This window comes from Schistocerca nitens, chromosome 2 (genome assembly GCF_023898315.1).
Source record: "Schistocerca nitens isolate TAMUIC-IGC-003100 chromosome 2, iqSchNite1.1, whole genome shotgun sequence".
In the NCBI taxonomy this organism is placed as follows: Eukaryota; Metazoa; Arthropoda; class Insecta; order Orthoptera; family Acrididae; genus Schistocerca; species Schistocerca nitens.
Window position 1 is genome coordinate 726,910,349 of NC_064615.1, and position 24,967 is coordinate 726,935,315.

At 40.6% G+C, this 24,967-nt stretch overlaps 1 protein-coding gene across 5 annotated transcripts in view; it reads right to left on the reverse strand.

Annotated features, from left to right (window-relative positions):
* Positions 1 to 24,967, reverse strand: part of LOC126236925 (E3 ubiquitin-protein ligase CBL) — a 205,564-nt gene that overhangs the window by 89,945 nt on the left and 90,652 nt on the right. For all 5 annotated transcript variants that reach the window (XM_049946590.1, XM_049946594.1, XM_049946591.1 and 2 more), the window contains exon 7: positions 14,769 to 14,849. In XM_049946590.1, coding sequence (XP_049802547.1) covers positions 14,769 to 14,849 — 81 coding nt within the window. The remainder of the gene's footprint in view (positions 1 to 14,768; positions 14,850 to 24,967) is intronic.

The window sequence follows — 24,967 nt, forward strand, 5'->3', positions numbered from 1 at the left end:
ACAAATATCTTAGGACTGTATCTTTTTAACATGCTCAGTTTGGAAGTGTATGATTCTATGAATCAAATCCAATCTTTTGCACCTATTACCCATCTTCATGAACTTTTGATGCCCTGAGCTTCAGTATTTTCCCATCAGGCTACCGGGTTAATGGATTACGAGACATATATTACTTTGAAGCTTTTGCCACTCCCACATTCTTTAAAATATGTAATGTGCCTTTCAAATTGAGGGAAAAACTTTGCATGGAACTCTAGCAGTTGCAAGACAAAAGAATCCTGACACAGGTCTCGAGCAGTCTATTGGCTACCCAAATTTTTTAATCTTTGATGATTTGAGGTAATTTTAAGTCAACAATGAATGCATCATCTATAAAGACACATATCCCATTTTAAATGTCAAGAATATTACAGTAAAACTTGTCAGGGTATGCTGTCCACAAAGTCATTGTCAGAGACCAAAACCTACAGCTGGCATTATGTGAAGATTTCGCTATCATCCTGATGATTAACACCCCTTTTGGTCTATTTCAACACAATCATCTTCCTTTCAGCATTGCTAGTGCACCAGCCATTTTTCAATGGTATCTGGAGCAACATACTCAAGGAGTTCCAGGAGTGGCTAATTATCTTGATGATATTCTTGTAATGGCCACAAATGCCAAGGACCTTGCCACAAATTTTGTAGCCCTTTTCAGTGTCTTACAAAAGGATAACCTGAAATGCAACAAATATAAAGGCGCCTTTTTTGTGCCACAAGTGGAATATCTGTGAAATATTTTCAATGCTTCTGTGATCCACCCCACTGCTCACCACATTGAAGCTATACAAAAATTCCCAGCATCATGGGACTTCAAACATCAAAAGAAAGTATTAGAACAACTCTACTACTCACAATAACATACAGAAATTCCTGGCACCAAAGGACTCCAAACAGCTAAAGCCAGGGTTAGGACATCTCTACTACTTCACAAAAAATCAAAGCAACTGGTATCCCAGTTGCGGCAAACCCTTCCTGAATATGAAGTGAGTGCTCTCCCAATCATTGCGCTTAACAGTTTACATGGATGCATCATATTATGGTCTCGGGGCAGTTCTCTCTCATAAAGTGAACGGTGTTGAGTGCCCAGCTGCTTTCACATTGAAATTTCTAATACCAGCTCAGCACAGTTATAGCCAAATTGAAAAGGAGGCTTTGATCATTACACTTGAACTGGAAAATGTTCATGATTGTGTGTATGGTCAATGTTTTTGTTCTTTTAAAGATCACAAACCACTTCTACCTCTGTTAAACCCTTACATGAACGTACTTTCTAAGATGGTAAGGCACCTTCAACGTAGCGCTTTGTCCCTCTCTAGATACGCCTACGACATCTACTACTGCTTGAAGATGCAGCATGTGAACACTGATGCACTTTCCCATCTTCTAGTAGAACAAGATCCAGAATTTGATGCCACACCATAGGTTTGTTTTCACACATATATGGAGTTGGAAAATGTGTCACACATTTTCCCATAAACACAACGGCAACTGCCAGACTGTTGCCCAAGGATCCTGTCATCCACAAGATCATGCAACTTATGAAACGCAGGTGGCCAATGGAGAAAACACAGATACAACACTCATAAGTACAGGAGTATTGGAACCGTCTTCATAAACTATCAGTGGTCAGTGGAGCCCTCCTCCTATACAGCAAAAACAGTAAAATCATGGTTATCACTGCAAAAGCTTTACAACACTGCGCTATCATGGTGAGTTTGGAACAATCATCTCAAAAAGACTGGCTTGCGAACATGATTTTTGGAAAGGCTTTGACAAAGGTATTGAACAAATGGCTTGTGACTTGCCAGCAATATCAGCTCAAGGTAGCAGCACAGGCACACAAATACTTCCCATGGCCTCTGGCAATGTCACCTTGGTCCAGAATTCATCTTGATTTTTCTGGTCCTTTTCTAGATTAATCTTGGCTAATACTGGTGTATGCTGAGAGCAAAGTTCCTTATGTTTCACGAATGCAATCAACCACAACTGCTAGGACTACAAAAGAACTGTCACACATATTTTCTGTTGAAGGCTTGCCTGAAACCACTATGTTTGACAATGGACCTCAATTTACATCAGCAGAATGTTGTCAATTCTGTGAACAGAATGGTATCCAATTGGTCCAAACAGCACCGTATCATCCAGCATCAAATGGCCAGGTGGAACGTTCCATCAGAACTTTCAAAATTCAAATGGCAAAACTGCAACACAGGTACTATATTGATGATGTTCTCACTTTTCTTCTCGCATCGTACTGTTCTACACCACAGGATGGGCGAGCCCAACAGAGAAGTTGCATGGCCAATTACAGCTCTCTCAGCAACCCACTGTAAAACCTTTAACTTATGATCATTCTTCTCTGAGGTCTCACTGCCATTGCTATAAGATCCATGATGATGTGTTGGTGATGGTATTCTGTCAGAGTAGGCATCATTCAGTTCCAGCATGCATCACCTGCCTCCTTGGCAGAGTCATGGTTGAGGTCCAGTTGCCAGACCAGTCTCAGTGTTGAAAACTATAAAAACAAGTGTGTCCTCACAGAACTCAGAGTGCCTCGGCAGGAGACTTCTTCACCGTTTCTGTTCCATATCTAGTCCACCTGGAGCCTGACAGTGACAGAAAGCTGCTGCAATAACATGTTTTATAACAAAGGGAGCTTGACAAGTCAGCCATAGCGGAGCATTGCCTAGAAAACGGACATAAGATACAGTTCGAAAATACAAAAGTGCTGGCTCATGCAACTACATATTGGGATTCCGTTATAAAGGAAGCGGTCGAGATTCGCTTAAACAGAAACAATTTCAACAGAGACCAGGGATACACACTCAGCAGGGCATGGGGACGGGCGTTGGACATCGAAAGAAAGCAGAGACAGATGCGCGACGCGGGAGCAGCAGTTTCAAACATGGCGCCTCCCCCTGGCGCCACCTGACGTCAGCGGTGCTGCCACGAGCTACCCGGGTCGACTTATGCACGCGCGCCACATTGGATCGATCTGATTGGCTGCTGATGATGTCATCATGCCTATATAAGCGAGAGACCGTAACAGCCCCGGCAGTCAGTGAACTCCTGACGACAATGGCGGAGATGGCCATCAAAAGCTCGAGCATTTTATTTGAATTGACGTGGCTGGAAAACCGAGAATGTTTTATTCATGTATGCTGTCATGGAAGACTCCGAGGACACAGGTATAATCACAGATAGAATTTGTTGTGACTTTGTTGTTTTTAACTCAAACAGCAGCTTACTACAGAACTGTGAACTTGTCAACCTGGGAGTGAGTTCTTGCTTACTGAGCCATGGAACACACTCTTCAGAATGTTTTATCTTTAAAAATGCAGTGCTTCAATAGAAACAGATAGACATCAGTTCTAACTAACCAGGTTCAAAGCCTTCTGCCAACAAAATAGCTTTACACACTGGACTTCGGCACTTTCCACCCTGAGAGTAACTGTGAAGCTAAGTGACTGATGAGAACTTTTAAGACTGAAGTGTTCAAACAGAAACAACAAAAGAGACTTTCCCTCATCTTAAATTCTTACTGAACCATACAGCTTTCCTTGTGCAAGAGTGCTGCAGAGTTTGTTCATGAACATCAATGCAGAATACTTCTCTCACTCCTGCCTCTGTAATTTTCTCCAAGTAGAAGATCATTTTTGACTCCTCCATTCAGTCAGTGCATGAATACCTAAATGGCAGATATTGAGACAAGCAATGCTGGAACAGAAAATCAAGAAAACCTGCTCAAAAGGCAAGAACAAAACATCAAGAAAACCTGCTCAAAAGTGCACGAGGCATGTGGACCAGAGCAGACACCTGCAAGATTTCACAGGGATCATGTGATGGAACTTGCTCCCTTTCTAGCAGTAGTTTATTATATGTTGTGGAGCAATGAAGGATAGCAAGCAATTGGAAAAAGTGCAGAACATTCTCATTTTCAAGAAGGGTCAACAGACAGATGCATATAATTATAGTCTAATATCACTAACACCTATTCAATGTATAATTATGCAAGATGTTTTATGCTCATGCAAATATGCCATGGATCTCACTAAGGCCTTCAGAGACTGTAGGCCCCACCTTGTTCAGAAACAGATCTCCCAAGCCTTGTCTCTCTAGTTCCTACATACCACCATCCAGCCACAAAGGAGCACTACTCTCATGACTCAATACCACCCATGACTGGAATAACTGAATCACATTCTCCGACAAGGTTTCGGCTACCTCTCGCTATGCCCTGAAATGAGGTGTGTTCTGCCCACTATCCTCTCTAACCCTTCCACAATGGTATTCTGCCACCCACCCAACCTATACAATATCCTTGTTCATCCCTACACCAACTCCCTACACCCCAACCCATTGCCGCATGGCACATATCCATGCAATAGACCTAGATGTAAGACCTGTCCCACGCATCATCATCCCGCTAACACCTACTCCAGTCCTGTCACAGACATCTCTTACCCCATCAAAGGCAGAGCTGCCTCTGACAGCAGCCACATGATCTACATACTAAGCTGCAAAAATTGTGCTGCTTTCTACATTGGCATGGCAACTAACAAACTGTCTGTCCACATGAATGGCCATGGCTAAATTATGGTCAACAGAAAGCTAAACCACCTAACTGCCAAAAATGCTGCCCAGCACAATGTACTTCACTTCACTGACTGCTTCACAGTTGGGATCATCTGGTTCCTTCCTACCAACACCACCTTTACTGAATAGCACAGGTGGGAAATCTTCCTACAATGTATCCTTTATTACCATAAGCCCCTGGCCTCAACCACTGTCAGTCCCTGTCCTCCACCTACCTATCCCCTTCCCTGTTCCCTCTCCAGCACTATAGACACCTTCTATTCTGCCAACGCACCTACAGTCTCCCCCCTCCTTTACCTCTATTCTTTTCTCTCCCTCTTTTCAGTCTCCGCCCTCCTCTCCCAAGCACAGCCCACTGACTCTGTGCCTAGCACCCCTAAACTGTTCCCGCCATATCCCTGCATGCTCTCGCAGGCAGTGTAACATCTTTCCCCACACCTACCATGTTATCCCTCCTGATCACTACCCCATGCCTCCTCCTTACCCCTACCAGCCACCCAAGATTACTGCTCACATTAGACCCAGTCACAGTTGGGCCACATTAGACAGAGACAGTGGCCATGCTTGTGTGAGTTGTGCTTGTGTGAATGTGTCTGTGTGTTTTTTATTTCTGAGGAAGAGCTTTTTTGTTCCAAACCTTAAATGTTTAGCAATCTTTTCACTGAGTCTGACATCAAAGCCTACTCTTTGTGCTGGGTAGCAATATATACTGTTGTTATTCCACCTGGGCTTTCCATTATTAGAACTGTTATATTCATGGTTGTAATTAAGCTGATTATATTAACTTGTTTAAAAAACTTGAGCATTCACTTTAACAAAGAGGATATATATAATTTTATTTTTAACTTTGTATGTGGTGCAGAATAATGTGAATGGGACAATTTCTTTATAAACTTCTGATCAGTGTTTTTACTGAAGCTTAAAAATATTGCTATTTCATGTGCCATACCATGATCTCTTATTTATTTATTTATTTATTTACACATCAAGTTTCATAGGACCAAATTGAGGAGCGAATCTCCAAAGTCATGGAATGTTTCACTACATGAAATTACAACATACAAGTAATAACAGATAAAAATAAAATGTTTATGAACCCAAAAAAAGCCAAGGCATAAGTTTAAGTAAACGCAATCAACAATACAACAGAATTAGTTTAATTTTTCAAGGAACTCCTCGACAGTATAAAAGAAGTGACCCATGAGGAAACTCTTCAGTTTCGGTTTGAAAGTATGTGGATTACTGCTAAGATTTTTTAATTCTAGTGGTAGCTTATTGAAAATGGATGCAGCAGTATACTGCACACCTTTCTGCAGAAGAGTTAAGGAAGTCCGAAAGAAGTGACCCATGAGATAACTCTTCAGTTTCGGTTTGAAAGTATGTGGATTACTGCTAAGATTTTTGAATTTGAGTGGTAGCTTACTGAAAATGGACGCAGCAGTATACTGCACACCTTTCTGCAGAAGAGTTAAGGAAGTCCAATCCAAATGCAGGTTTGATTTCTGCCAAGTATTAACTGAGCGAAAGCTGCTTATTCTTGGGAATAAGCTAATATTGTTAACAAGAAATGACAGTGAGGAATATATATATTGAGAGGCCAATGTCAAAATACCCAGACTCTTGAACAGGGCTCGACAAGAGGTTTGTGAACTTACACCACTTATTGCCCGAACCCCCCATTTCTGAGCCAAAAATGTCCTTTTGAATGAGAAGAGTTGCCCCAAAATATAATACCATATGATATAAGTGAATGAAAATGAGCAAAGTAGACTAATTTTCATGTCGAACGATCGCTCACTTCAGACTCTGTTTGAATAGTAAAAATGGCAGTATTAAGTCTTTGAACAAGATCCTGATCGTGGGCTTTCCACGACAGCTTACTATCTATCTGAACACCTAGAAATTAGAACTGTTCAGTTTCACTAATCATATGCGCATTCTGTGAAATTAAAACGTTAGGTTTAGTTGTATTGTGTGTTAGAAAGCGTAAAAACTGAGTCTTACTGTGATTTAGCATTAGTTTATTTTTTACAAGCCATGAGCTTAGGTCATGTCTGTACTATTTGAAACCGACCCAATGTTGCACACAACATCCTTTACTACCAAGCTAGTGTCATCAGCAAACAGAAATATTTTAGAGTTACCTGTAATACTAGAGGGCATATCATTTATACAAATAAGAAACAGGAGTGGCCCCAACACTGATCCCTGGGGCACCCCCCCACCTGACAGTACCCCACTCAGACCCCACATCACATCTGTTATCAACATTGCGAATAATGACCTTTTGCTGCCTGTTGCTAAAGTAAGAGGTGAACCTATTGTGAGCTACTCCCTGTATTGTGTAATGGTCCTACTTCTGGAGCAATATTTTGTGATCAACACAATCAAATGCCTTAGTTAAATCAAAAAAATATGCCAAGCATTTGAAACCTTTTGTTTAACCCATCCAGTACCTCACAGAGAAAAGAGAATACAGCATTTTCAGTTGTTAAATGACTTCTAAAGCCGAACTGTACATTTGGTAGCAAATCATGTGATATAAAATGATCAATTCTCCTTTCATACACGTGGCCTTTTCAATAACTTTTGCAAACACTGATGGCATAGAAATAGGTCTAAAATTATCTACATTATCCTTTCCTCCCTTTTTATAAAGCGCCTTTACTACTGAATACTTTAATCGCTCAGGAAACTGACCATTCCTAAAGGAAAATTACATATATGGCTAAATACAGAGCTAACATGTGCAGCACAGTACTTTAATATTCTGCTAGGCACTCCATCATAGCCATGAGAGTCCTTTGTCTTCAGTAATTTAATTACTGACTCAATCTCCCTCTTGTCTGTATCACAGAGGAGTATTTCAGAGATGGCTGGGTGTTGTGTGATGTCCTTAGGTTAGTTAGGTTTAAGTAGTTCTAAGTTCTAGGGGACTGATGACCATAGATGTTAAGTCCCATAGTGCTCAGAGCCATTTGAACCATTTTTTTTAGTATTTCAGACATTAATCTCGGAAAGGCATTTGCCAAGAGAGTTATTTGATTCCTTGTAGAAACTAAATTTTTATTTAATTCACCAGGAATTTTCAGAAAATAATTGTTAAAAACTGTACATACATTTGATTTATAAGTAACAGAAATATTTTTACTATGAACTGACTTTATATCGTCAAGCTTGTGCTGCTGACCAGACACTTCCTTCACAACTGACAATATAGTTTTAATTTTATCCTGTGAATTAGCTATTTTCTATTTGCATACCACATACTCTTCGCCTTCCTAATAACATTTTTAAGCACCTTACAGTACTGTCTGTAATGGGCTACTGTAGCTTGATTGTGACTACTTCTAACATTTTGATATAATTCCCGCTTTGTTCTACATGATATCCTTATACCACTATTCAGTCAACCAGGCTGCCTTTTACTGCTAGTACCCCATTCAGAAGTTCTAATGGAAAGCAACTCTCTAAGAGCATGAGAGATGTGTTAAGGAAAACATTATATTTATCATCTATGTTATTGGCACTATAAACATCCTGCCACTCTTGTTCCTTCATGAGATTTAAAAAAACTCTCTATTGCTGTTGGATTAACTTTTCTACATAGTTTGTAATTGTGGTGTCACCGCCAGACACCACACTTGCTAGGTGGTAGCCTTTAAATCGGCCGCGGTCCATTAGTATACGTCGGACCCGAGTGTCGCCACTGTCAGTGATCGCAGACCGAGCGCCGCCACACGGCAGGTCTAGAGAGACTTACTAGCACTCGCCCCAGTTGTACAGCCGACGTTGCTAGGAATGGTTCACTGACAATTACGCTCTCATTTGCCGAGACGATAGTTAGCATAGCCTTCAGCTACGTCATTTGCTACGACCTAGCAAGGCGCCATTACCAGTTTATATTCAGTGTAATAATGTCTAAACAAGAGCGATGTTCTCCAATTGTGGATTAAAGTTAAGCATTCCAAGAACTACGTTCTTTTCTTTATAGGATAATTACTTTACCTTGTTACAGACCTCACGCCAATCTGCGTGAGCTTAACGCGTGCCTTTCGGCTACCTCCGAGTGGCTTGGCTGTCTTGCTACACCACTACAGTAATTATATGTGACATTTGTTTAAGTACGGCCGGTCGAACTAATCGGGAGTGTGTTGCAACTTTGCAAGGCCTTACTAGGGATTGTGCTTTTGAGTGTGAATGTGGACTCCCTTATTCAGATACAATGGTACATGATGCAATTGCACAGAACGTTTCTGATGTTCATATCAGGGAACAGATTTTGAAACTAGTCAATCCCTCCCTTCAACAAGTAATGGACATATTGGATAGGCAAGACACACTTGACTTTGCTCAGGAATCATTTGCAACTTCGCCAGCCGTGTGTCACGTTAACCGGCCCGCCGGGCGAGCTGCACCGAACAGTAAACAGCCCTTGCGCTCGTCCGTGCCTTGCCGCCAAGCTCTCCGCGCAAGCACGCAAATGCAGTGCTAAAATCATGTCCGCGGTGTGCAACTAGACATTCGCGTGACAATTGCCCGTCACGCCAATCTATTTGCTTTTTCTGTAATAAAAAAGGACATGTTCAGAGTGTTTGCCAGAAAAAGCTCCGATCGGACACTAGCAACCGTTCCAGGGCCTTTGCTTCACACCGGAATCGAACCAAGAATACTCAGGCTTGTGAACCTGCAGTTCATTCCACTCCGTCCAGTGCTGCTCTCTCTAACAGTGACTGTGTTCGTCCCACAAAAAGTGTGCGTCGACGTCGCAGGAAATCACGTCAAGTCGCAGGTGATTCTGTACCAGTGTCAGTTCACGTTGCATGAGACAGTCGCTCTTGTCGTCACCAGGACAATAAACTTTTTGTAGATTTGGACTTTCATGGCAAGGTCATTCCATTCCAGCTTGATACCGGAGCTGCAGTTTCATTGATCAATAAAGACACGTACACACAACTGGGCACACCTCAGTTGCGTGCCGCAAATGTTAAGTTAACTAGTTATTCCGGTCAGAATATCCCTGTGTTAGGACAGTGCAGCCTTCTTGCAACATACAAGGGACAAACAAAACTTGTGTCATTTTACGTACTTTGTTCTTCTTCTGCAGTGCACTTGTTTGGTTTAGATTTATTTCAGTTGTTTAACTTGTCTATAGTCAATCAGGTCCTATCGGTGAACCAGACTGTGCCTTCAGCCAGTGTTTCTCGTCTATGTGAAGAGTTTGCAGACATTTTTGCACCGGGCCTTGGTTGCGCTAAGAACTATGAAGCCCATTTGGAACTGAAATAGTAATTTTGCCAAAACCTTCCGGAAAATTGAGACTTTGTGTGGACTTCAAGGAAATGGTGAATCCACAACTAGTGATTGCAACTTATCCTTTACCCCGCCCAGAAGATCTTTATGACAAACTGTGCCCGGGTAAATATTTTTCGAAGTTGGACCTCGCAGATGCGTACTTGCAAATACCGGTGGACGAATAATCCCAGCGCGTTTTGGTGGTTAACACGCATCTTGGTTTGTATAGATTTAAAAGACTGCCATTCGGGTGTGCATCCGCCCCTGCATTGTTTCAGCAATATCTGCAAACTGTTTGTGCGTCGGTCCCTACTGCAGCAAACTATCTGGACAATATTGTGATCTCCGGTAAGACAGAAGAAGAACATTTAGCCAATCTCAGAACATTATTTCAGGTCTTGTGACAAAATGGTCTTCGCTTGCGGAAGGACAAATGTGTGTTTTTTGCTTGTGACTTACCCTATCTGGGACATGTAATCAATGCCCAAGGCATACATCCCAGTCCAGAGCACCTCCGTGCCATACAAGACTTGCCTTCACCACAGAATTTGAAGCAGCTACAGAGTGTGCTGGGAAAAATCAACTATTATCATAAATATGTTCCCCATGCCTCTTCCATTTCAGCTCCGCTTCATCGCTTACGCCGTAAAGGTGTTCCGTTCGTCTGGACGACAGAAGGCGAACGCGCCCTTTCACCAGTTGAAATCGGCGTTGCTTTCAAATACTTGCCTTACGCCATTCGATCCCCAGAAACCCCTTTTGTTGATGGTCGATGCATCGGATTTCGGGATCGGTGCTGTGCTTGTGCACAAAGATGGATCACATGATCACCCTATTGCCTTTGCGTCCAAATTGCTCTCGTCTGCGCAAAGACATTATTCACAGATTGAGAAAGAAGCTTTGGCTCTCGTATTTGGTGTTACTAAGTTTCATGATTTCTTGTATGGTCGTCACTTTACCATCATCACAGACCACAAACCTTTGACATCGCTTTTTCATCCGAACAAGCCTGTACCTCCACGTACAGCGCAGACATTCATTCCTGGTCTATTTTCCTCTCGCAGTACCGCTATGATATCTTGTATCGGTCCACTGCTAAGCACGGAAACGCCGATGCGTTGTCCTGTTTGCCTGTTGCTGAGGATAGAGCATTCGATTCTTCCGAACTTGCTTGCATGTTCATTGGCTCTGAAACCGATGACGTGGTCGAATCGTTTCTGATTGATTTTTGTCGTGTAGCTACAGCCACAGCTGCTGACCCTGTCCTTGCTACCATTTTGCGTTTTGTTGCTACGCAATGGCCCTTGTCAAAGTCACGGATCGAGGATCCGTTGGTTCGCCAATTTTTTGCTCACAAGGAGAGACTTTTTGTACGATGTGGTGTTTTGCTGTTGTGTTCTGATAATGATCAGTCCAGGGTCGTGGTCCCATGTTCGTTACAGTCCTCTGTCTTACAGCTTCTCCACCAAGGTCATTGGGGTATAGTTCGAACGAAACGACTTGCTCATCAGCACTGTACTTGGTTCGGAATCGATGCTGCGATTACGAATATGTGCTCTTCTTGTATGGCGTGTGCCGAACAACATTCCGCACCACCGCGGAAATTCTTTGCATGGCCGAAAGCCACTTCCCCTTGGCACGTTTACACATCGATTTTGCTGGCCCATTCTGGAATGCTCGATGGTTGGTCGTGGTCGATTCTTTCAGTTATTTTCCTTTTGTTGTCCGGATGTCTTCCACGACGTCATCTGCCACCATCCAAGCGTTATCCGCTATCTTTTGTATTGAAGGTCTTCCACATACTATTGTTTCCGACAATGGCCCACAATTCATGTCTGCAGAATTTCAGTCATTCTGCAAGGCCAATGGTATTCAACATCTGACATCCGCGCCGTTTTCGCCTCAGTCAAACGGTGCCGCTGAACGATTGGTAAGGACTTTCAAGTCACAGATGTTGAAGCTGAAAGAGTCGCATTCTCGGGAGGACGCGTTATTGCTCTTCTTGTCCTCGTATCGCTCTCAGCCCCGAGATGGTCGCTCGCTGGCTGAGTTGCTCCACGGTCGTCCTCATCGAACCTTGATGTGTTTGCTGCATCCGCCGCATCAGGTTCCTGTGCAGCGGCAGCCACCTGCTTTTGCCCCAGGCGACGTTGCCTACTATCGCAACTATCAAGGTTCATGGCGTTGGCTCGCAGGGTGCATTCTTCGCTGCCTCGGCCGCGCTATGTATCTGGTTTTGGGGGCCTCTGGTGAGGTGCGTCGGCATCTCAATCAGCTGCGCCACTGTCGTCGCACGGGTTCTGCCACTCCCCGCCTGCTTTCAGCGACGGTGCCGTCCCATCAGCGCCCTGGGGACACATCTACTGGCTCGCCTCATCCCCAGGTGTTACCGATGATGCCTTCCATTTTGCCCCATGGCGACGCGCCGCCGCCACCGCCGGTCCTCCCACCGGCGACGCCCGCAGTGGACGCATCGCTGCAGCCGCCGGGCGCCTCCCTGGGTCACGCGCTGCAGAACGCTTCCCGTGACCAGCTGTCCTCCGACATGGAAATCTTGCCTGCTCCGGACCAGATGGCGTCTTTGCCCGTTGGGTACCCCGACGCGATGGAGGTCGACCCTTCGGCCCCTCCTGTATCTCTAAGGGCGCATACACTGCATGTTGGCGTGCACCCTGGACTAGGTTTTCAGGCGTTTCCTAGCTCCCCTCGGACCGAATGGCCGGGTGCGGGTGGCACAGCCTCGCCTGTTGTTAGGCTCCCCACCTCGTCGCATACGTCAACATGGGGTCCTCCCCACGGCGGGCAGAAGCCTTATAACACAACCGTACGCCGATTTGCGGGGGAGGAATGTGGTGTCACCGCCAGACACCACACTTGCTAGGTGGTAGCCTTTAAATCAGCTGCGGTCCATTAGTATACGTCGGACCCGCGTGTCGCCACTGTCAGTGATCGCAGACCGAGCGCCGCCACACGGCAGGTCTAGAGAGACTTACTAGCACTTGCCCCAGTTGTACAGCCGACGTTGCTAGGAATGGTTCACTGACAATTACGCTCTCATTTGCTGAGACAATAGTTAGCATAGCCTTCAGCTACGTCGTTTGCTACGACCTAGCAAGGTGCCATTACCAGTTTATATTCAGTGTAATAACGTCTAAACAAGAGCGATGTTCTCCAATTGTGGATTAAAGTTAAGTATTCCAAGAACTACGTTCTTTTCTTTATAGGATAATTACTTTACCTTGTTCCAGACCTCACGCCAATCTGTGTGAGCTTAACACGTGCCTTTTGGCTACCTCCGAGTGGCTTGGCTGTCTTGCTACGCCACTACAGTAATTATATGTGACATTTGTTTAAGTACAAAAGGCTTTTAGTGTTAAATTTTGTGCAACATGGTCTGAAAGGCCATTCATCCTTTTACTAACAGAATTCCCATCTAGCAACGAAGAACTCAATTGGCAGACTCTGCAAGAGAGGCGCTCTGCATCGCGGTGTAGCTTGCTCGCCAGGTTTCGAGAGGGTGCATTTCTGGATGAGGTATTGAATATATTGCTTCCCCCTACTTATACCTCCCGAGGAGATCACGAATGTAAAATTAGAGAGATTCGAGCTCGCACGGAGGCTTTCAGACAGTCGTTCTTCCCGCAAACCATACATGACTGGAACAGAAAAGGGAGGTAATGACATAGGCACGTAAAGTGCCCTCTGCCACACACCGTTGGGTGGCTTGCGGAGTATAGATGTAGATGTAGATGTAGAATGAATAAAAATATTGTATATGACTGTGCTACTGTTCCCCTGCACCCTAGCTGGAAAAAACACAGTCAGCATCAGAACATGTGAATTTAGATCTACCAACATCATTTTTCTTGCACCATCATATACAAAATGTGTATTGAAGCCACCACATGTAACTAATTTCTGGTACTTCCTATAAAGTGAACCAAGAACACTCTCTAGCTTGAGCAGAAATGCTCTGAAGTCAGAGTCAGGGGACCTATAAACAACAACAATTTAGTTTCACTAAATTCAAGTGCCCCTGCACAACATTCAAATATCTGTTCAGTGCAGTGCAGTGATATGTCTATGGACTCAAATAGAATACTGTTTTTTTATGTACATGGCCTTTCCTTGAAAAACAGCCACTTAATCTGTATCCTGGTACTAGAAGCCTGTGAATCGTCACATTATTTAAGTGGTGCTCTGATACACCAGTAATTTCAGAGTCAACATCTATAAGCAGTTCACTAACTTTATCTCTAATACATCTTATTTTTTGATGAAATACACTAATTCTTTCTCTACTTGGAAACATGACGTCCTCTGAACGTGGCCCTTACTTAGAGCGACTTCCTTTCAGCAGGTATACCTATCAGATGACTTCAATCTAAAAAAGGTGCATCTCTAACACCAACTACTACAAGAATTTTTCCAAGAGTGATGATCCCACCACCACCACCACCCACTACACTGTCACTTATAATCTTTGCCAGCCTCACTTTCCCATACCTATTGAGGTGCAGGCCACGGCTAGTGAAACCCGATCTACTGATAGACTCAACCGGCAACATATACTGAGAATTCTGCTGACCCAGATTTATATGCCACCTTACTGAACTTCAGGAAGGTTTAATACTCCAGCAGCATCTGTGGAATATCACTTTAAGACTGCAAGTAAACCCTGTCATATCATACTTTATTGTGCACTGGAAAAACATCTCTACCAAATGCCCAGTTCTGCTAGTGGTTACTCATTCTGTTCCATGTACACCATTTTTGCAACAGCAGTGTAACTTCATAAGTATGCTTACATGAGAATAAGGAAAAGGAAAACAAACCCGACATTCTGCATTTTCTGTCCTAGGTGAGAGAGCAAGGGCTTGCAGACAGCTGTTATTACAGTTCCAGTTGTTTAGATCCTGTAAAAAAAAAAAAATCAAATTTGTACACAGAACATCAACTGACATAGAGATAAGATTGAAATATGACATGGACCAATTTAATATGATAAAAAGATTTATTTAAAAAAAAAAAAGTCCTCTGTAAGATTGTAGAAATTTATTGAAGGCGCTAAATGTCAGGGTTATATAAATTCAAATAACATGTTAATTCAACAAGCAGATATAGTTCATGGAATTATTTAGAGATAGAAAATCATTGTTAGAGACACAGGCTGTATATAAAAAGAAAGGAAATATGATGCAGCAGCACTCATTGTATATTAAATAACGAGATCACATCTTGGCTATCTTTAGACCAAATCAAACTTCTGCATGAATTATAGAACTCTGTCATGTTTTCCCTTGCTGTGCTACATGGATTCTGGTTAGGGCTATCAGAAAGTCTTTTTTTCCATGTTCAATTTAATTCAAGCACTCATCAGTTTATATTATAGTCAACCTACCCACATTTCATTTTATGTTTGTTACAGATCAGTAACTTGTTTGTAGCAGAGACTAAAGATATGACAGATTCAGTACTGTACACTATACACAGGAAGAAAGTTTCATATTCTCCACTGGTGATGACAGAAAAATGTTATGTTTGGAGCAGCCTGGAGTGTAACTGCTCAGTATTGTTACTAAAGGGTGAAGTGGGTGTTTCCACTAACTTAGAAGTGGCAAGCAGACACTCAATTAAAACGTGTAACATTGGTTAAATATTGGAGCTCCAAAAGACATTGGAGCTCAGTGCAAGTATTCATCTCAATACAAGTAAAACTCGGGCTTCTTACCAACATGAGTAATCACAATTTGCTGTGTGATGAGTTACTGGTAGGGAAAACACCCACTAGGAGCTGAAATTTCATGACTACAGGCTCACTTCAATGAATGGCATGTATTTGAATATGAGCATTGTAAAGCTGTCCACAAATAATCACTACATCTTCCTCAAAGCCTGTTGGATACATGACAGAATGCATGGATACTATAAGAACTGTAATCAGCATGGAACTTAGTGCTCAACCTGACAACCAATGTACGTACATTCAAAGAGAAGACAAAATTTGAAACACCCACATATTTGTGTATGAAATATATCAGAATTGTGGTGCCGGGCTGATGCTGTAAGACGGAATTAGTTCTGGCAGACATTTTCACCATTTTTTAATCCAAAAAATATTCAGACAATATAACCTGCAGCTTTGCAGTCCTCCTTAAATTTTAACACATCTAGTAATTCAGCAAGTGGTATAGTATTTTAAATAGTAATGCAACTTACAACTGATAGTATATTGAAACCCAAAACTACTGTTTAAAAATTAGATAATGGGGCTCACTGAGGGTGCACGATGTTATTATGTCCTCTGTACCCTGCTTCTATCAGACTGCAGAATTTCGCTCTTAACTGTATAACCAGTTATATTTTTGTCGGCAAACATATTGTTTACATAAAGTCATTTTCAGTTTGTATTATTTTGAATTTTTATTTGTTCTGTTGCTTTTAGTTTACTTCCTTGTGCATGAGGGAACCAGTCACATTTTACCACTCACTGCTCATCACATGAGAGAGTTTCACTGCAATGGAATCAAACATGTACACTGGACTGCAGAGCAGTTATTTGAAAACATATATGTTATGATTTGAAACAATGTTGCTAGCTATTTTCATCCAGCAAATATCTATGAAAAGGGGCCTTCAGGTTATACAATGTCTCTGTGTGGTCTTGGACATCTTCATATCTTTGGTTGGTTGATCGGTTGCTTTGGGGGAGGGGACTAGACAGTGAGGCCATCAGTCCCACCAGATTAGGGAAGGATGGGGAAGGAAGACAGCTACATCCTTTCAAAGAAACCATCCCGGTATTTGCCTGAAGTGATATAGGGAAATTATGCAAAACCTAAATCAGGATGGTTGGACACATGTTTGAACTATCATCCTCCCAAGTGCGAGTCCAGTATGCTAACCCTGCATCACCTCACTAAGTTTCATATCTTTGCATGTGGAACTGTGACTGTGCAGATATTTAGAAATAATATCTTCACAGTTTATTTATGTTAGAATAATGGGTCGTTTAAATGTTCAAGGTGAAATTATTTGGCTGCAGAGAGTTTGTTTCACAGATGAATATCATCTGCGGCAAACATGTTAGTGCACAGAATACACAGTTAATGACTTGGCCTCTCATGATGTGTGGTTCTGCCCACTATCCTCTTCTACAAACACTTCTCAAACTAAGAGCTCTTATTAAGTAAGGCTACAGCTAAGAGCTCTTATTAAATGGACTCATAGTCACTTCCTAGAGATCATGTTAAACCATACATCATTGTGTGTGATGTATGCATATTTATGATAGTTCCATATTGTGCTGAAACTTCCTGAAACACTTAATTGTGTGTTCACACCTGTGAAACTTTTCCTGCAAGACTAAGTGCACGCAGCCATTGCCCAAAGAGGCAAGGAGGTGTATGCAGCAGTGCAAAGTCACAAATGCCTCTGATTTGTGCACAATGTTTGACTCATGCACTCAGTTTTCCGATCCCAGATGAAGAAACATATGCAGCTGTTGTCTACCTGTCCACAGATCTCTCCGTTTGATGCTGTGTCATACTACAGTTCACTGTTCAAAGATTCAGTCTGCCACACAAATTCAAATCTGACTTTGGCTTAGCATTTTGGACAAGTGGTCTAATTAGAAACAAATGGAATTTGAAGAGTATTGCCATGTATTTACTATTTTCTGGCAGTGGAATCCCCTTTATTATAAAGATGGGGTGAAATTAAACAACTGTCTATAGTTCCTTACAACCTGGATACCACAAAGTGGCCTGACTAAAACAGAAAGCCTTCATAGACACCTTCTACGAACATATATTTTTATTTATTTATTTATTTATCTTACAGCTTGAAACATGTATTTAACATGCATGGGCAATGTTATAATAATTACATTCAGATTATTGATACACAATATAAATAGATTACATGCTACTAAGTACAATATCATTTAAGTATATTTAATATAGCATTCCTGAAGAAGAGGAGGAATTCTGGGGCCCTGGCTGTGCTGAAGCTGGCGTCTGGCGTGGTACCTTTACGAGCCCTTCGATTCATGAATAGTTTGCATCAACAAGAGAAAATAAATGAACACTGGAATCTCTAGCATAAATGTGAATCCATAAAGTAATTTTTTATTTGCAAATAGGTTTGGAAACCCAACATCTAATCTCTTGGTATTTTTTCATTAGCCACCTGACAGTCTTTGTGTGTTGCAGATCCATATACTGCAGAAACTGACCTCTTCTATTCTTTACAATTTAAACTCCTAATACATTTGGCTTTGCCAGTGAATCAGATTCATCAGATCAAAAATAAAATGCCCAGATGTTTCAGAGTCTTTCCAGTGCTTCAGTGTATGAGCTCTTCAAGTGAACAGAAAATACATATTTGTAATATAAACTAAAGGACTTTACAGCAAACACTGGAAGCTCCAGGTAGAAATATCAACAATGTAGGAAAAGATAGATTGCTACTTACTGTAAAGATGACATGCTAAGTTGCAAACAGACAGAGTTAAAAGAAACTTACACATATGCTTTCGGCCACAGTCCTCATCAGAAAAAGAGGCCAGTATGCCTGAGCTACTGGAGTTGGCAGTTATATGTGAAATGTGCTTGCTTGTGTGAATGAATGGTGTGTGTTTCTCTTTTCCTGATGAAGGCTGGGGCCAAAAGCTTTTAATTGTGGCTGTCTGCAACTTAGCATGTTTTACTTACAGTAAGTAGCAACCTATCTTTCCCTGCATTGTTGGACTTTACAAGCACATCGATTTGATGACTGTTACTTTGTTTTTTCCTTAATATAAAGTTTTCTTGTATTTAGAACTCATCATCACGATTACACGTTTTGCGAGATAAATAAAATACATGTACTTGCATATTTTTGACCTGTTCATAGTGGATTGTTAAGAACAAATCATGTGTTTTGTTCCTCACAGTAAGCCTTATAAGTAATGTTGGATAGCTTTCAGCATGCCTTTAGAGGGCACATTCATGCTGCAGCCTTACTGGTGCACATCACAGCACACCTCGATGTGTCTGACAAACAAATCCACTGCCCACTAGCCACCCACACATATGTAATTAACCTGCAGCTGCAGCTCAATCACTGGAGTAGGATGTGTGATTCTCTCTAGGTGTGAATGGATTTATGTGTAGATATTAAAATAGAGACATGGACCTCTATTTGCATGTGGGGCAAGCACAGGCACGTGTCAAGGAGGTGCAAGTTGCTCAGGTGTAAACGCCCCTTAACAAAGACTTGAACCGAGGACCTTGTTGTTCACAGGCAGTCGTCTAACTGACTGAGCTATCCATGCACAACCCACAACCCATCCCCACAGACACAATTCTGTCAGAAGCTCTCTGGAAACTTTGTACTGATGTTACTTGTGCTATAGCAAACCAAAACACCTATTCTTTAAATATGATTCATGTTCAAACTGAAAATAATTGTTTGCACAGAAGTTTGTTTTGATACTATATCACTAACAAGTCATGTGTGTCTACACTTTGGTCAAGACTTATCATCTCTGACACTTGACCTGTTGAGATAACATTATTACAGTTTTTATTTGATTTTCTGAAAATCAGTGATTCTCAGACATGTTAACAGCTGAAACAGTTCGGTGAATCAAAAGTCCTCTCATAATGTGCTTTGAAGAAATATGGCTGATAGGTGGTATCTAAAAGGAAAAGGAATGCTAGGGTTTAGTATCCCAGTAATATGAAGGTCATTTGAGATGAAGCACTGGGTCAGTTGTACTTGGATGGATGAGGAAACTGGCTGGGGCCTTACTGAAGGAACCATCTTAGTATTCTGAAAACTACAGGAAACCCATATAGGTATGACCAGAATGGGTTTCAAACCCATAGGAGTCCATTGTCTTTCATTAACTTTTATATGTGATATCCTACAAAGGAATTCGGAGAAATGGCCTTTTTCCATGTTTCATACAAATTCTCCATAATTAAGTAAGAAACTGTCCAAAAAGAAACAATGGAAACTCCAGGTAGGAATATCAACAATGCAGGAAAAGACAGATTGTTACTTACCATAAAGAAGACATGTTATGTTGCGGCAGGCACAACTGAAGGACACTCACATAAAGCTTTCAGCCACAGACTTCATCTGTAAAAGAGAGATACACACACACCATTCATACACACAAGCAAGCACCCCTCATGCACACATGACCACCAACTCCAGCATCTTGGGCTGGAATCCAACCCATTCCAACCCAAGATGCTGGAGCTGGCAGTCATGTGTGTATGAGGTATGCTTGTTTGTGAGTATGAATAGTGTGTATCTCTCTTTTGCCAATCATGTGTGTGTGTTTGGGGGGGGGGGGGGGGCAAAAGCAAAACTATTTTTTGAGCCACACAATGAAAATATTATGCTACAAAAATTAATAAGGAAAGTGTAACTAACAAATCAAGTACACTGACAATATGACTATGCTAGCAGAAACTGAGGAACAAGCTCCAGGTAATGACAGAGAATTCTGTAAGTGTGGGTAAAGAGCTTGGAAGGAAACTGAATGTTGCCAACACAAAAATGGTGAGAATTGTAAAAGAAAATTACATGATTAATATATCACTAGATGGAATAGTATTGGAACAGGTTTAGTCATTCGACTATTCAGGAAGCTTGATAACTTCCAACAGAAGTTGTAGAGAGGAAGCGAGATGCAGAATCTCTACGGGAAGCAGAGCTTTTGAGAGAGTGAAAGGTTTGGTGACAGCCAGAAGCATCCCCATTATACTTAGGAAGAGGTTCACCAAATATTTTGTGTGGAGTGTGGTGTATTGTGGTTCTGAAATGTGGCACTTAGACAGAAAGAACAAAAATATTTAGAATGTTTTGAAATGTGGCTATGAAAAGAATAATGGAGGAATGGAATTGAATTGACAGAATGAGAAATTAGGGGATGCCGAGCAGGGTAGGACAGGAGAGGGACTTCATGATGATGATACAGAAGACGAAAACATATTGGATGAGACACATATTAAAAGAAATTGTCTACCAAAGGGAATCACAGAAACAAAAGTAGAAGGAAAAAGATGGAGATGAGGAAGAAGACTTGGAAAGTTAACAGATGTGTAGAGAAGAAGAAGTTACAAGCAAATAAAGGAAGATGCTCAAGCCAGAGAGATATGGACAACATCCAGCTGATACTTCTCTGAGGACAGATTTACTAAAAGAAGAAGAATTAACAAATCATGAGATTTTAAATTAGAACATATAAAATTTGAGAGTGAAAATAACACAATACATGTGCAGCAAATATAAACTCCGAGCTGTAGTGCATATGTCTCAATATCACAGCCAAGATAGTCAGATTTTTCAATTTTTAAAGGATAACATGTAAATTTGTAGAAAAAAATTAAGGGAGAAAAAATGTTTAATCATTTTTTTAAAATAATTGTGTTTCAGACAAACAACTGTGCAATTTGTCTGAAAACTGTATTGTTTACTGCCAGCATTCATATAGAGAAGCAACTGAGTGCAGATAAAATTTATGTACAAAATTTATCAGATTTAAAGAGCCGAGTGTGCCACAAAATACACTAGGACTGACCCATTAAACCTATTTTGTGCTATATGATGTTGCAATGATATTCAAATATCAAATGCAAGTTTCACAAGCATTCAGCTGAAGGCGAAGTATCTACAGCGACCAATTTGGTAGAAAAGTGTAAAGGATCATTTTTTAAGACGAGAAATCAGGTGCAAAAGTGTAGATGGCAGGTTGCTAGTCTTAAAGAATGGTTATTGGTACTACTACTACTACTACTACTACTACTGGATGAAATAAACTACTGATTTATATTTTGGGCAGTACCACAGTATCTCAATATTGCTGAATATTTATTACCTTGTTGTTCTGAGGGCTCCTTGTAATAACCAGGCTCCTATATTCATTTCCAAATGAAGTTTATAGTGCACAATATGATAGAAAGCTTACACTAGGAGTATTTCTTGATCTCTCAAAGGCTTCAAAATCACAGTCATGAAATAGTTATGGATACACTGCTACAGCATGAAATTAGGGGAAAATACAACAATTGGTTTAGGCCCTATCTCTCAGAAAGAGATCACAAAAAGCTGAAATCATCCTAAAAAAATGTTGAAAGTGTACTTTAGGAATAAAGATAGTTTTCTCCCTGATCCTAAGGAATTATGGGAGATATTCAGGTAGCACTTCATAAACATGGGTAATAGGCTTTCTTCTCTAATTTGTGCTCCCTTACCCCTCTCTCTGCTCAGACCTAGGGGTGTCACGCCAAACATTGTCTCTTGATCTAGCCACACCAAGTGAAATCTGCAGCATTATAATGCAGAAACCAAACTCACACTCATGTGGTCTAGATGGCACATCCAATTACCTTCTCGAACAAATTTGTCATCATGTGTCTTATCACCTGTCAGATATACGAAACTGCTCCTTGCAATCGGACCAAATTGATAAAATTTGCAACGCAGCAAAAGTGGTTCCCCTCTTTAAAAAAGATGGAGTGATGTTAGTAATTACAGATCCTCTCCATCTTCTGAGGAATATCAAATGTTCTATAGAAAGTAGTAGCCTATATCACCATGTTATTAAATTACTAGACACTAGACACTTAATAAAGTCATCAGTTTGGCTTTTGAGAAGGGAGATAAATAAATGAGACCCTTCATTTCCAAATGAAGTTTATAGTGCATTCAGTGATTGAAATCATTCAGCAGGAGTATTCCTTGATCTCACAAAGGCCTTCAGTTTCCTCATCCATGTATTACTTATGGAGATAATGTTAAAGCATGGAATTAGTGGAAAATACAGTGACTGGTTTAGATCACATGTATCAGATGGGGGTACAATGGGGAACAAAAAAAGGAAGAAAAGAAATGGTGGAAGTTTACAGTCAGAGGAGCAAGTCATAAGCCAAGGCACTCTTCAGTGTTCTATGATCGATCCATTTGTTTTAATTATATTTACCAATGATCTGCCCAAACACATTCAAAAAAGATCTATCAGTAATGTTTGCAGATGACACCAATCTACTGTATTCAAATCACCGTAATGATGAACTTCATAACTTGATTTCTGCTGATTTCGGATAGATTCCAAGCTGATGAAGTGGTTAAACACAAACAGACTGTTACTGAATAAGGACAAAATTGTGTATGTAAATTTTTGCCCTTTTCATATGTTTTTATCATGGATAAATTATGTCAGATTCGAACATGTATTTACAAACCAACAAGTACAATTAAAATCCTTGGAGTGTGGGCAGACGATACTCCATAGAGGTATGTACACAACAAAAAGTTAGTAAATAGACTGAGCAATTTGTGCTACACGTTTAGTGTCCTGAGTAAAGTCTCCGACACTGAAACACTAAAATGTGCATAGTTTAGTACTGACAACTACATTCCATTTTTGGGTGTCTCACAGAAAGAGAGATTTATTGTGCAGAAGAAAATGGTCTAAATAATGAGACAAGTGCCTCTCTACTCCACCACTAAACTTCGACTCGTACTTCTGAAGCTCAGTATCCTGCCAGAATATGTAACTGTTGTTTGTTTATTATGAGTGAATTACAAAATTTATACAAATCATAATTTTCTTGTTCCACATCCATTGTAACACACAACAGGATTTTTGGGGTCAATAAACATAAAATCAATTAATCTGTCTTAGATAACTATTTTAACAATCCTTTTTCCACTAGATGTTCATAAGATGTTACTTACTTATCCCAGATGTCTTTAATCATGGGGCATATTGTATGCGTTTTACGTAATTAAATTCATACTTCATGGAAAAAAAAAAAATCAGTATTGTGACTATTTTGTAAATTAGGTGTTGGCAATACACATTTGATCATACACAATGAATTAATAATTTGCAGTATTAGCTGTCAACCCATTTACTGGTTCACAATAAGAGTAAACCCTTTGCAATGTAAATTATATGAAGACGCTTTTATCACACTTTAAATTTCTCCAGTATTTTGTGAAATTTTTTCCTGGCTCATGTTAATTGCTTCTTCTTCAATTATTGGTCTAAATTATTAAAATGAATGAATAAATGAACACTGGTTTTACATAACTTCATTCCATGGAGTGATGTGGCACAGTGGTTAAGACAATGATCTTGTACTTAGGAAGATGGCAGTTAAAATCCCCACCCTGCCAAACAGATTAGGTTTCTGTGGTTTCTCAAAACTGCTTAAGGCAAATATCAAGATGGTTCCTTTAAAAATGGCATGATTGAATTCCTTCAACAATCTAGGCCTGTGCTTTGACTCTTACTCTTATCATCAGTAGAATCATAAGCTCTAATCTTTCTCCCTTTTTCCTTTTAGTACATAGTCAGTGGAAGGCCTCATTCACGACTTCCATGTCTTCCACCTATTTGATGAACATCTACAGCCCACTTCGACTTTAAATTCATTACATTGACATAATTTCTTGTCAGTATCTTTTGATTTCCTCAGAAACTTCATTTTCCTGGATTTTCCCATTGTCACTGGCTGGTGTTTCAGAGTTAAGCCTTCAAGTTTTCAGTAAGTGGTAACAGTTAATTACACTGTTTAACTCCTATTTGTGTTCATTGTTTACTTAATCAGTGTATTTTGTATTGTTCCACTTACTGTCTGAAATTCATGTGGTTCTTATTTTGTTTAGATTCCAAAATTGATTTTTAACATCCTAAATAATTAAATGTATAACACATGGCACAATAATTCTGTTTTTTTAATTTTTTTTTGCTCAACTGGTGTTTTTTTGCATACCTGATTTAACATGACTTTCTGTTTAACATTTTATGCTCAGAATCCTTATAGAATCAATTACCTTGCTGCAATGTACTTGTTGGTGTTTCTTGTGTAATCACAAGTACTATATTGGCAACTAGGCAGGATTTATTCTGATTGTTAAGTACTGCAATTAACTAATTATTCATTCCTTTTTCTTTTCCATCAAATATGTTGAGTAGCTGTTCTTAGAACTAGCAAAAACAGTGCCTATCATGGTGCAAAGTTTTTTT